The 14,668-nt window shown below is 44.5% G+C and overlaps 1 protein-coding gene across 1 annotated transcript in view; it reads left to right on the forward strand.

Annotated features, from left to right (window-relative positions):
- The first annotated feature begins 11,637 nt into the window (after window positions 1–11,637).
- Window positions 11,638–14,668, forward strand: part of MSANTD1 (Myb/SANT DNA binding domain containing 1) — a 68,240-nt gene continuing 65,209 nt past the window's right edge. Inside the window, exon 1 of the mRNA XM_073657229.1 lies at window positions 11,638–12,126. Coding sequence (XP_073513330.1) covers window positions 11,873–12,126 — 254 coding nt within the window. The 5' untranslated portion in view covers window positions 11,638–11,872. The remainder of the gene's footprint in view (window positions 12,127–14,668) is intronic.

Genomic DNA, 14,668 nt, shown 5'->3' on the forward strand with positions numbered 1-14,668 from the left:
TGTCTTTATTTTATTTTTCTATCTGCTATACTACACACTGCCTCTCCACGCCGCACTGACTTGCTTCAAGGCCCAGCTAACAGCAAATGAGGAAGATTGTAAATTGTGTGTCGTCAATTGACTGAGAAGAAGGCTGTGATAATCGTGAAAATTAATTAAAGCTAGTGCAAGGGAGCCAATCAGGTTTTGTTTTACATAAGGCCTCTGAAAAATGAGCTGGAATCTGATTGGTTAATATAGGCAACCTTTTTATTCTGCTCTAATTTTGATAAATCTTCATTATTGTAGGCTTTAAAGGGAATCTGGTAGGATCAACCCTATTTAGCCATCTATATGAGCATGTAAGTCATAGAAAGCTGAGTAACATGATACCTTGATATCTGCGTTCTGGTGTCTTATTCCAGTGAAATCCACGTTTTCTTAATATGTGAATGAGCTGTTAAGATCTATGGGCCGGACATAGATCTCAGTGAGAATCTGCCTCTAGAGCTTATGAAAGGAGGCGTTACCAATATTAGACCTGTAATGACTGACAGTCTGCTCTCCTGATTGACTTGTCTCACACTGGTAACTCCTCCTTTCATTTATAATAAGCTCTAGAGGAAGATTCTCAGGGAGATCTATGTCCGGCCTATAGATCTTAACAGTTCATTTACATATTAAGGAAAACATGGATTTCTCTGGACTACGGCATCGTATCCCAGATATCAAGGGATCATTTTATTCAGCTTCTTAGGATCTACTTGCTCATATAGACGGCTTAGGAGGGTCGATCCTACTGACATTCCTTTTTACATCCAGAACATAAATGGTGGGAGAGAAAAACTAACCTAGAGAAACCATAATTAATCTTTTGGTCTTGGTTTTTGTATTTCTTGAACAACTTGCACTTTTCATTAATAGCATTTAGGGGTACATATATAACTTTTTAAATAATCTCCCCTTTTGTTCCATTCTTTTTCTTTTGAGTGGTGTGAACAAAACACAGCCAGCAAATTTGTAAAAAATAAAATAAAATTGTGTGTGTTCACCATCTGTGACGTTCATTTTCTTGTTTGGGTCCTTATGGATGCAGCACCAATTATATATCTCATAGATAAAGTATCTAGAAAAGACTGTGTGTTTTTCCCTCTCTCCCCTAAAACCTCCCTTGATGGAGAACATCTCTGTTCAGGAATGGGGTTAAAAATCCGGCTCCCATTCAGTTTACATTGTGGCTCCTGCATTAATTATTTCTTGCCATTTGCAGAATGCAGCAGAGATCCTTCTTCAGAGCGTGACTTATCTGTTACATTTTTGTATCTTTTTTTTCTCCCATTTTCTTAAGTAGGGAAATTACAATATACACATGCAGCTTTTGATTTCTAAGGCTCTGTTCACATTACCATTAAAGACTTAGATCAGAGCCTTTGCTGTTTCTTCCCTTTTTAGGAGTGTTTTGCTCTTTATCTGTGGCTATAGGATTTTGCACCACCTTTTTACTTCTACAGATGTCACAGATTCATTAAATGTGACTTTCACCAATTTTTTCTTTTTTTTTTTTTTTTGGTGCAACTAAGGTTTCTGGAGTTTTGAATTTGGTGCAATTTTTTTTTTAAATATTTGTCCTCCATATTAATGAGCTATGTATAACCCCGCCCCTACCATTGATCAGTAGTTTTCTGCCTATGCACAGTGTACACAGAAAGCTGCCGATCAGTGGTGTGGGTGGAGTTATACAGGGCTCAGCATTCAGAGCTCTGCTAGATCTGCCACAGAGAGAACTGATTTTATCTGCATCACAGATCAACATGTGCTGCAGATTTTCTCAGCAGCGCGTGGAGGAGACTTCATCAAATCTTAGGCACAGATGCAGCTACTGTATAATGCAGGGGATTTTCGAGATGGAAAATTTGCTGTTTATCTGGAGATGATTAGAGTGGAACAAAGGCCCCATACGCATTTGACTACTGTCAGCCGAACCTGCCGATATTAAGATTCGTCTGTGCATGGGTGCATCGGCCGACTGATGGTCGGGAGAGATGTCGATCATACATTTTGGACTGTCTATCGCACTGTTCTCCCTCAGATAAGACGCATCAGTCGGAGGCTTTCTCATAGAGAACACCGAAGCTCTCGGCACAACAAGGGCTCCTGTGTATGGGAGAGTCGGCTGAGATGGCTGTCGGCTGAGATGGCTCTCGACAGTCGGTTGAGATGGCTGTCGACAGCCATCTAATGTGTATGGCCAGTTTAAGAGTTGGTGGCTAGTAGTGTAAAATGTAACACTATGCTGTTTGTGATACTGTTGAGCACAACACCAAAAACTGCCCCTGCCTGCAAGCATCGGCCTCGTATTTAGCATTCGGCCAGAGTGAAGTAGTGGAATATACGGAACTGTTGCTGGTGCTTCCTTCTTGCTCCCGCTGAATTGTCAGGGCTTCAGAAAAGTTTTTCCTATAAGCTTCATTGATAGGGAAAAAAAAAACAAATACTGCTTTACGCGCCCTCCCCTGGTCCAGCGCTGAGTCTCAATTCCTGCTGTCTGTTATTGTCTGCAGCGCTAATGTTACATCAACAGTGCTGCAGTCAATCACGTGCATTGAGGAGGTGCATTGAGCTCCAGACAGGAAGAGGAAGAGCCTGTTGGTGCTGGGAGTTTGTGCTGCTGTAGGAGCTGGGAAGGAGGGAAAAACATCTCCAGGACTTTTTCATCTGACCCCTTCCCAGCTACAGAGAGAGCACGTGACCGGAAGTGAGAGCGCGCGCGGGGTGTGAGCTCGTGGGCTGTGGTGAGCGGCGGGCGGCGAGGTCCGACTCGGCTCACGGCCCTCCGGCGAGGGAGCCTGGCGGAGGTGACCGAGTGGACCGGTAGGAGGCGACTGGAGGGACGAGCGCAAGAGAGCTCTGTGATAGCGTGCAGCGCCTGCCGGCGGAGGGCGCCAGGTGGTGGTGACCAGGAGGACTGGTAAGAGGCGACCGGAGGGGCGAGCGCGCTGTGATAGCGTGCAGCGTCCCTAGAGGAGGTGAGTGAGGGGCAGGAGGCCGCGATAAGCGGCCCTACTGAACCTGAGTGTGTACTGTACTGTACTGTATTGTATTTGTATTGTAATTGTATTATATTTAAGTGCTCCCCCCTGGCCTTATTTAAATTAATCCCCTGTCCATACTTGATCGATCTCCCCCCTATCCATATTTAATACAACTCCCCCGGCCATCTTTAGTGATCCCCCAGTCCATATTTAATTGATCACCCCCCGTCCATATTTAACTGATCCCCCTGACCACATTTAAATTGACCCCCCGTCCTCATTTAATTGATCCCCCAACCACCCCGTCCATATTAAATTGATACCCCCGACCACATTTAACTGATCGATCCCCCCAGCCCATAATCAATTGATCCCCCTGTCCACTTTTACTGATCCCCAGTCCCTATTTGTTTGCCTTATCCCCATCCATATTTAATTAACCCCCTGTCCATAATTAATTGATTGATTCCCCAGTCCACAATTAATTATTTCCCCAGTCCATATTTATTGATCCCCAGTCCATAGTTAATTGACACACCGTCCATACTTAATTAATCCACCTGACCTACTTAGCTGATTCCCCCGTCCATACTTGATACTTAATTGATCCCCCGTCCATACTTAACTGATCCCCCGCCGATATCTAATTGATATACTTGCACATCCCTAATTGATCCCCGTCCATAGACCTATATATAAATAATTGTGTTTTGTACTTGTATATATACTGACTGTATCCCCATATTTAGAATGACTTCCATGTTGGCCGGAGCCGTGCAGTGTACATCTTGCGCAATGTATGCATTCCGTGAGCAACCGCTCGAGGATCCATACTGCTGCGAGAGATGTGAGCATATCGTGCACTTGGAAGCCCAAATTCTGGATCTAAGTGCTCAGATAGCGATACTGAGGAGCATCGACAACATGGAACGGAGTTTGCTGCTCACCGAGCAGACACTCAATGGGTCAATACTGGGGGTGGAGCATAGAGGGGAAGTGCAGGCTGAACAGGCAGGGAGCTGGATAACAGTTAGGAGGGATAGAGGGAAAAGTATAGGAAGGCTGGTTCAGAACCGGCATTATTGGAGCACGACAGATCCTCTGACCGCCGGGGGAGTGTATGCTCCAGTAATGAGGGGGAGGGGGGAAGGGTAGGGCAGGCAAGACAGGTTCTGGTAGTGGGTGACTCTATTATTAGGGGGACAGACAGGGCAATCTGTCACAAAGACCGGGATCACCGAACGGTGTGCTGCCTCCCTGGCGCTCAAGTCCGGCACATCGTGGATCGGGTTGACAGGTTACTGGGTGGGGCTGGCGAAGACCCAGCGGTCATGGTCCACATCGGCACCAATGACAAAGTGAGTGGTAGATGGAGGGTCCTTAAAAATGATTTCAGGGACCTAGGTAGGAAGCTTAGGGCAAGGACCTCCAAGGTAGTTTTCTCAGAAATACTACCAATCCCGCGAGCCACACAGGAGCGCCAACGGGAAGTTAGGGAGGTGAATAAGTGGCTAAAGAGTTGGTGCAAGGCAGAAGGGTTTGGGTTCATGGAGAACTGGGCCGACTTTGCGGTCGGCTACAGGCTCTACCGTAGGGACGGGCTGCACCTCAATGGGGAGGGTGCAGCGGTGCTGGGGAAGAAGATGGCTAATAGGTTGGAGGAGTTTTTAAACTAGAGACGGGGGGGGGAAACCAAGGAAATAGGTGGGATGTGAGGCAAGCAAGGGGGAAGGGGAGAAGTGAATATAATGAGGGTGGAGAGGGGGGTGGGGATAGTACAGTTAGATCGTTAGAGAAGAATAGGATGCTAAATAACCCCAAAGTTTTATCTTGCATGCTGACCAACGCAAGAAGCCTGATCAATAAGGCGGATGAGCTGCGGGCGCTTATATCGGAGGAGAGGTATGACATCGTAGGTATAACAGAGACTTGGCTAGACGATAGCTACGACTGGGCGGTAAATTTATTAGATTATAGTTTATTTAGAAGGGACCGGAAACAGGGGAAAGGCGGAGGAGTCTGCTTATATGTAAAGTCATGTCTAAAACCCAGACTAAGGGAAGATATAGGAGAGGGAGAAGAGGGGGTCGAGTCCATGTGGGTAGAGATAGAGGGGGCAAAAAATAATAATAAAATATTACTGGGGGTCTGCTATAAGCCACCTAATATAACAGAGGAGAATGAGAAACTGCTATTAGGACAAATAGACAAAGTAGCAAAACATAATGAAGTGATTGTAATGGGGGATTTCAACTACCCGGATGTTGACTGGGAAACAGAAACCTGTAGATCTCAGAAAGGAAAAAGGTTCTTGACAAATATTAAGGATAATTATCTCTCCCAACTAGTGCAGGAACCAACGAGAGGGAAGGCCGTGTTGGACTTAATATTGACTGATAGGCCTGATAGAATAACTGAGGTACAGATAGGGGGGCACCTAGGTAATAGCGATCATAATATTATCGACTTCAAAATGCCCTTCAGTAGGGTTATCAATAAGGGAACAACAAAAATATTAAACTTTAGGAGGGCGAAGTTTGATCAGCTGATAGAAAACCTTCAACTTATTGACTGGGACGAAGTTCTTAATCAATGGAATACGAATAGTAAATGGGAAACCTTCAAAAGAATTCTGAATACTCAGTGCGAGAGGTATATACCGTATGGGAATAAAAGGGCCCGAAATAAGAGGAAACCAATATGGTTGAACAAGAACGTAAAAGGGGCGTTAAATAGCAAAAAAGAGGCATTCAAGAGATTAAAACAGGAAAACAGTAAGGAGGCACTAATGTGTTACAAGGAAAAAACGAGAACCTGTAAAAAACAAATAAAAATAGCGAAGGAGGAAACAGAGAGACGTATTGCTAGGGAAAGTAGATCAAATCCCAAACTGTTCTTTACGTATATAAATAGTAAAAGGATTAAATCGGATAATATTGGACCGATAAAAAGTGAGGAAGGCAAAATCATAGAGAAAGATGAGGATAAAGCTAATCTATTAAATAATTTTTTTTCGACAACTTTCACAAAGGAAATCGAACTAACAGGAGAAATGAGAAGTGACAAACTTAATCCTCCACTAAGTATGACAAATCTAACCCAAGCTGGGGTACAGAAACGCCTCAGTAACATTAAAATAAACAAATCACCAGGACCTGATGGCATACACCCACGGGTACTAAGGGAACTAAGTAATGTGATAGACAGACCGTTATATCTTATATTTAAGGACTCTGTTGAGACTGGGTCTGTGCCACTTGATTGGCGACAGGCGAATGTAGTGCCAATATTCAAAAAGGGAGCAAAAAGTGACGCCGGAAACTATCGGCCGGTGAGTCTGACGTCCGTTGTGGGCAAAATTTTTGAAAGCTTCATTAAAGAGGCAATTACGGAGCATCTTGATGCTAATAATCTTTTAATCCCGAACCAACATGGATTCATGAGGAATCGCTCCTGCCAAACAAACCTGATTGACTTCTACGAGGAGGTTAGCTCTCGAGTAGATCAGGGGGAACCAGTGGATGTCGTGTATCTCGACTTCTCAAAAGCGTTCGATAGCGTGCCACATAATAGGTTGGTATACAAAATGAGAATGATGGGGCTGGGGGAAAATGTCTGCAAGTGGGTAGCTAACTGGCTAAAGGATAGAAGGCAGAGGGTGGTTATAAATGGAATATACTCAGATTGGGTAAGCGTCACTAGTGGGGTACCACAGGGGTCTGTACTAGGCCCAATGTTATTTAATATCTTTATTAACGACATAGTCAACGGGATAAATAGTAAAATATCAATATTTGCAGATGACACAAAGTTATGTAAAACAATTAATACAAAAGAGGACAGTGCAGACCTACAGAGGGATTTGGATAAGCTGGGTAGGTGGAGCATTAAATGGCAAATGAGGTTTAACGAGGAGAAATGTAAGGTCATACATATGGGAAGGAAAAATGGAAGTCACCAGTACTCACTGAATGGGAAATCATTGGGGAATTCAGAGATGGAGAAGGACTTGGGCATCTTGATTGATGGCAAACTAAATTGGAGTGCCCAAAGTCAGGCGGCTGCTGTAAGGGCAAACAGGGTAATGGGATGTATCAGAAGAGGTATAGCTGCAAAGGATGAGAACATTGTTCTTCCACTGTACAAAGCACTGGTCAGACCACACTTGGAATACTGTGCTCAGTTATGGGCCCCAATATATAGAAAGGATATAAATGAGCTTGAAAAGGTACAAAGGAGGGCAACAAAATTAATAAAGGGAATGGAGGGACTGCAATACCCAGAGAGGTTGGCAAAACTAGGACTATTCAGCCTGGAAAAGAGAAGGTTGAGGGGGGACATAATAAATGTGTACAAATATGTTAGGGGACAGTATAGAGATCTTGCCCGGGATTTGATCAAAAGGAGGGATATTACGGTAACAAGAGGGCACTCACTAAGACTGGAAGAGAAAAGGTTTCAGCACCAGCATAGGAAGGGGTTCTTTACGGTAAGAGCAGTGAGAATATGGAATTCACTGAGTGAGGAGACGGTAATGTCGGATTCACTAAACCAGTTCAAGCGGGGACTGGATGCATTTCTAGATACCAGGCAGATTTCAGCGTATACTTAAAAATAAAATAAAATAGTAGGTTGATACAGGGATTTATTCTGACTGCTGGTTTCAGAGTCGGGAGGGAATTTTTCCTCAGGTGAAGATTGGCCAAATCATTTGGGGTTTTTGCCCTCCTCTGGATCAACTTTAGCAATTACAGAACTAACAGGTCGAACTTGATGGACTTTACAAACTATGTTACTATGTTACTGAGCTTGGTGGCTTTGAGCGGCTTATTCCATCTTGGAGCCGCTGAGCTCACCGATTGGCTGCAGTCATGGATGTGACGTCAGTGCTGCAGACAATAACAGACACCGGTAGTAGTGGTGGGGGCACAGTGTTAGACATCTAGAGGGTGATTAATGCACAGTTTTTTGTGTTTTTTTTTACTACTAACGGAGCTTATAGGCAAAATGTTTTTGAAAGGGGACAACCCCATTAAGTTCTAATTTGATATTTAACTTTGATATTGGCCAATCCTTAGAATAGATACTGGAACCCCAGAGGACAGACACCTGGCCCCCATATTAATCAGTAGGTTAGCAGGTTTGGTGAGTCGCCAATCACTGGACAGTGTAAAGATCTGAGGCGTTCCAGCTCTGCACGTTAATTACTTCCCGAAAGCTTGACAAGCGTAAGGATCTGAGACTTTCTCAACTACTTACAGACAGCGTCTCCAAAACGCTCTTGTTGGGAGTATCTATGGTTTGTGTAGGAGTTAGTATTTTCCAAAAGTGGTCTAAGGGAAGAGTCATATGGCCGTATAACTCTGACGAGGATCGCAACGCAATGCTCGGCGGGTTGTCCGCTTTTCCAAGGCGAGTTGATAGCATGTATTCTTATGCAACGGTCATGCTTGGGTTGGGAGAGCCGATGGCCAGTCCGTGCACTGTGCTGTGATCCCCGTCTGAGTTATACAGCCGTCCCTCTCTTCCCTAAGAAAGGACAACTGGTGAATCGGCCACTGAACCAAGACTCTTCGATGCACATGGGAATAAACGTTAGCCTATCTGGTCCGATCGCACAGAGGAACAAATGTGGTACAAATTGCCAAAAAAGTTATTGCTTGTTTTGAGAGAGAGGTGTACGAGCATAGCATCTTGCTGCATAGACACATGGTACCTAAAGGGAACCTATGGGCGCATTCTTACATAAGGAGGCTATAAAGGCGCTTGTTACCTAATGAAAACTATACCTTTTTTGTCGAGCTCAGATATGCCATTCCTGATAAATCTTAAATGAAATCTACATGCAAATCAGGCTGGAAGTGCACAGGGGGTGCGTCAGTATGCTTGGGGGAAAAAAAAGCAGCAGTCTAAGTGTGCTGACACGCCCCTAGTGCACTTTCAGATTGATTTGCATATAGTTTCTATGATAGATTTCTCATGACTGGCACATGGGATTTCTGCAAAAAAAAAGTAAAATGTTTACTGGTGGACAAGCTCTTATACAGTTATACCACTACTGCCAAAAATGTGCCGACAGGTTCCCTAAAAGGATTTAGTAATAATGTTCTAGATGATGGTATATTGTACACAATACTAACTTCTCTACAGCAGACGTCTCCAGCCGATGGCCCTCCCTCCGGCTGCTGCAAAACTACATCATACAGTTTCAGGCCACAAGCTGTCCGGACATGCTGGGAGTTGTAGTTGTAAATGGCAATTACATCTAAATGACGACAACATACTGGAATTGACAGGATGGGACATATAATGTCTGCGATGTACCTTATAGCGGTGGGTATTTAACGCATCAGTGGAATAGTGTGGGATGCCAGTGAAAGGGGGAAGGCAAGTATTTAGCCCCTCCAACCCAGTAATAATGTCCCTTAGTGCCCCCTTAAAAAGTAATGATGCTGCCCACTGTAAGAAAAACCCCCCGTTACTTTTATACTCCCCCCTAACCCAAGTGACCGCGTCCTCTTCTCTTCTCAGTGCAGTGACGTCATTGCATTGTCCCCGGGGTCCGGACGACTTACAGACCAGATACAGTTCACAGTGGTGCGCTCCTGCCCCAAAAAAACGGGAACATGACACCTGTACACTGACCCTGATCTTCAACCCTAGCCACGCCACTTAGCGGCCCAAAATTTCAATAGCCGTATTTTCATATTTTTCTTTTGAGATTTTGAGCCCCTAAGACTTTGGATTTGGGGCTTAATTCTAATTTTTGGCACAAAACCTTGCCTTTTATAAAATAAGAAAGGCAATAAAAGCTCAACTATTGCAGGTAATTCGGAGTGCACCCCTCTATTTTCAGTGGCCCCCAACAGTTCTTTTGCAAGAAGCCCCCCATGACTACTAACACTGTTGTTATGGGCTTTTTATGGTTCTGGTTAGACTAGCCGATCCTAAAGAATCAACTATTCTTCACTGTTTTGGGTCTATACAGCAGGACCAAATGTCCCTTTTTGCGTTTGATCAGTTATTACCACCACGTCAGTGGCTTTAGATGTCTTCCCTTACGCCGGGTAACATAGAAGTAACCCCCATTATACTGACTGCAGTCGTCGCCATCCAACCCTGTTATAGTTGTCGCCATCTTCCTTGAGCCCCATAGCTAAATCACTCTGCCCATCCATCAACCCTCCAGAATTCATTCAGCGAACGGCATATCTCTAAATTGCGGTCATCTTTAATTAACATTCTCACCCTAGCCGCCCCCCATCCATCCAGTAAAGGCCAATAAAAGCTTGGCCACCTTTGCCATTAATTTGGAGCGCACCCCTCTATTCTTAGTGACCCCTATAAGTTCTCCTACAAGAAGCCCCCCCATGACTACTAATGTCGTTATGGGACATTTTTTGTGTTCTAGGAAATCAAGCTGATCCTAAAGTACCAACTATTCCCATTTTGATTTTATGAGATATTACCACCACGTCAGTGGACGTAGATGTTTTCCCTTACGCCGAGTAACAACAAAGTAACCACCGTTATTCTGACTGCAGTTGCTATCCAGTCCTGTTATGGTTGTAGCCATCTTCCTTGACCCCAATAGATAAATCACCCTGCCCATCCATCCATCGAGAAAAGGTCAACAAAATCTCGGCCACCTTTACAGTTAATTCGGATTGCACCCCTCTATTCTCAGTGACCCCTATAAGTTATTTTACTGGAAGCCCCCCATGACTACTAACATTGTCGTTATGGTGCATTTTTTTTGTTCTAGGAAAACTAGCCGATCCTAAAGTATCAACTATTCTTCCCTATTTTGAACGGATTGTCCCCGTTTGCGATTTTATGAGGTATTGCCACCTCCTCAGTGGACGTAGATGTCTTCCCTTACGCCGAGTAACATAGGAGTAACCCCCATTATACTGATTGCAACTGTCGCCATCAAGTCCTGTTATGGTTGTCGCCATCTTCCTTGACACCCATAGATAGATCACTCTACCCACCCCCATCCATCCAGAAAAGGTCAATAAAAGCTAGGCCACCTTTGCCGTTAATTCGGAGTTCCCCCCTCTATTCTCAGTGACCCCGTTTGCTATTTTATGAGGTATTACCCCCTCCTCAGTGGACATAGATGTCTTCCCTTACGCTGGGTGACATAGGAGTAACCTCCATTATACTGTCTGCAGTCGTCGCCATCTTCCTGGACCCCCATAGATAAATCACCCTGCCCACCCCCCATCCATCCATCGACCCTCCAGAAGACATTCAGCGGCCGTCGCGTCCCTGAATCGCGGTCGTCTTTAATTAACATTCTAACCGGAGAGCTCGCTTTGTGTGTTTGGTCTCTTTTCTTTCTGTGTCTTTGAAAGGAAAAAAAAAAAGCCATAAAGAACAACTTAAAAGCTTCTCGTAGAAAGCGTGACCCCACAGACGTGCGGATCTTTTATCACCGCCGTACCATTTTTATTTTTTTTTTAAGTGTTTAAAAGCTTTAATATTGAAGGCCTGTCAACTTTGTCCTGATTATTTGGCTTTCAGTTAAAAGGTTTTTGTTGTTGTAGCTTATGCAGTTGCTCTGTTGCTATGGGAACGTGACATCAAGCTGACGTTTTCCTGTTTAAAAGCTTTTAACTAAATTCCAGCCTGTCAGCTGTAGGCCCCATTTTATGCTCTCAGACTTCAATCTGTTGCAAAAGGGTTTCATATGTTCTGTTGTCATTCAAATGCTCCAGCCCGTCCACCATTGCACCGGGCCGGCTCTGCAACTTAAATCTCATCCCTAAGTTGGGGGGTGTCGAGAGCTGGGGGTGGTAGTAGAGGAAGGGGGCTTGTCTCTCTTTTAAAAGCCCTTTCATCTGCTTCATTGAGCAATGGCTGCAGCCGAGGTACCCAGTTACCTGCTCTCCTCTCAGAGCGAGAAGCACAGGAGGGCCAGGAACTGGACCGATGCCGAAATGAGGGGTCTCATGTTGGTCTGGGAGGAATTCTACGAGGAGCTCAAGCAAACTAAGAGGAATGCCAAAGTTTACGAACGCATGGCGAACAAACTCTTTGAGATGACCGGAGAACACCGACACGGCGAAGAGATCAAAATCAAAATTACCAACATGACTTTCCAGTACAGGTGAGTCTGATTAACTCCTTCAATGTTCTCTTGACTTAAAGGGGATGTCTAGGACTAGGCAATTAATGAGTCCGGCACTCCTGCTGATCAGATCTGAACATCGAGCGCCACAGCGCTGTACATTCTTTAGTGGTTGCTGCTGGGTACTGCAGTTCGTCTACCATTTAACTGGGCAGATATCAGGTGATTAGTGGGGTGCTGGGTGTTGAACCCCCAACAATTTCACATTGATGGCCTATTCTACGAGAAGAGTCACATGGCCATATAAATCCGATGTAGATCATAATGCAAGGCTTGGACTGGCCGGCGGTTCTCCCGATCTGAGTATGACATATTGTATTTTTATGTAGCTGTCACGCTCGGGTCAGCAGAGAGCCGCCAACTTGTCCGAGCATTGCGTATGAGTTATATGACCGTGTGACTCTTCCCTACTAATCGGTCATCAAATATTTAGCCCCTCCACCATTAAAAGCTGTCAGACAAAACCTTGCTTGGATGACAGCTGTTCTTCCCAACCCCTCTTATACACCTGCACGTTAATTTAACTACCATATACCGGACATGTTCAGTTTACCAATGGGGATAGACGAGTAAGCCGCTACCTGACAGCTCTAGCAGCTAATTATCTTCCCTGAAAACTTAAAGGGGTATTTTTAAATTTAAACAGAGTATGTCTTCCAATTGTCACTGCTCCACTGATTCTGGAACAATTTTTCTTTTTCTTCTATGTCCCTTCTTTCCAAAGTTATAACCCCCGGTAGTAAATACTCAAATTTTCCCCTTATCTAAATGGGCATATCCCAGGGAACTTTGCTATTTCTCTCCTCTGATGCCGACCAATCAAAACACGGCCATGCCCACAGATAAGTTCTGTGGTACACGCCCAGTCAGTTGAAGGGAAACTTTGTATCTTTATTAGTGATGAGCGAGCACTAAAATGCTCGATGCTCGGGTCGAGCACATTGGAATACTCGGGTGCTCGACCCGAGCAACGAGCCCAACGTAAGTCTATGGGAAACTCGAGCATTTTTCAGGCAGCTACCTCGGCGGTCTGCAGAGGGCCTAAAAATTGCCCAAATCGATGGGAACCATGCTCAAATGATATGGGAACAGCATGGGGAAGACCCCTGGAAGCATTTCTGACTCCCAGGACAACAACGTTGTCAGAGGTATTACGCCACTTTTACGGAATCACAATAAAACATACCAAAACTAAACCAAAATGGATTTTCCTGGGAAATATGGAACATCCTTTCCAGGGTAATGTCTTGCATATAAGGCAAAATAAATAACCAAAAACAAAAATGCTCCTCCACACCTTGGGCTATGTTCACACGTAGCGTTTTTGATGCGTTTTTTCACTTTTGCATTGCTTTCAACCGTGAGAAATGTATTTACCAGGAAATGTCATTTTAACATTTTACAACCTTATCTGGCCATGTGGTGAGTGAGATATCATCAGACACATCGTGTTTCATTTATGAAGGAGGGACTGTAAAAGTCACAAAGCCTATTTTTATAGGGCCATCAGGCGGCCTTTACTATTCTTTAAGGGCCAGCAGTCGGCCCTCACTATTCTTAGAGAGCCATCAGCCGGCTATGTTTTATTGTTCCCATTACTAAAGAGTGGGTCTCCTATACTGTTATTGCGGATGCAGTGAGTGGCAGGGCTGCCCAAAATTTGGAGGCACCCTAATACCACATTGAAAATTTGTATGCACCCCAATACCTATTTGAAGAGACTTAGAGGAGGGCCTCATGAAAAATTTTTCCCATTATTAGGAAGTGGATCTCCCATTGTGTTTGCCTATGCAGTGAATGCAAGGGTTGCCAAAAATTTGGAGGCACTCCAATTCCCTTTGGAAGAGACATAGAGGGCCTCATGAAAAAATGTTCCCATTATTAGGAAGTGGGTCTCCCATAGTGTTGACCTATGCAGTGAATGCAAGGGTTGCCAAAAATTTGGAGGCACTTCAATGCCCCTTGGAAGAGACATGGAGGTCAGAGGGCCTCCTCAAAACAATGTTCCCATTTTTAGGAAGTGGGTCTCCCATTGTGTTTGCCTATGCAGTGAATGCAAGGGTTGCCAAAAATTTGGAGGCACTCCAATTCCCTTTGGAAGAGACGTAGAGGGCCTCATGAAAAAATGTTCCCATTATTAGGAAGTGGGTCTCCCATAGTGTTGACCTATGCAGTGAATGCAAGGGCTGCCAAAAATTGGGAGGCACTCCAATGCCCCTTGGAAGAGACATGGAGGAGGGCCTCGTAAAAAAAATGTTCCCATTAGAAAAGAGCGGGCCTCCTATACTTGTAATCCACATACACTAAGTGTATGGGCTGACAAACATTTACTCCTGGGGGGTATACATGAACATACTGTATAAAAATTTTTTTTTACAGGCATCATAAACCCCCTTTAAAAAAATTATGTGGGTGTTGCATCACAGGTCACGGTCACCCTGGTGATATGGTGGTGGAGGATGAGGAGAAGGAGGAGGACAAGAGCAAATAGCCAAAATCAGGAAGCGTATACCCATGTCTG

Source organism: Phyllobates terribilis, unplaced genomic scaffold (genome assembly GCF_046119375.1).
Source record: "Phyllobates terribilis strain yellow unplaced genomic scaffold, ASM4611937v1 Scaffold_1__5_contigs__length_1240528914, whole genome shotgun sequence".
NCBI classification, from domain to species: Eukaryota; Metazoa; Chordata; class Amphibia; order Anura; family Dendrobatidae; genus Phyllobates; species Phyllobates terribilis.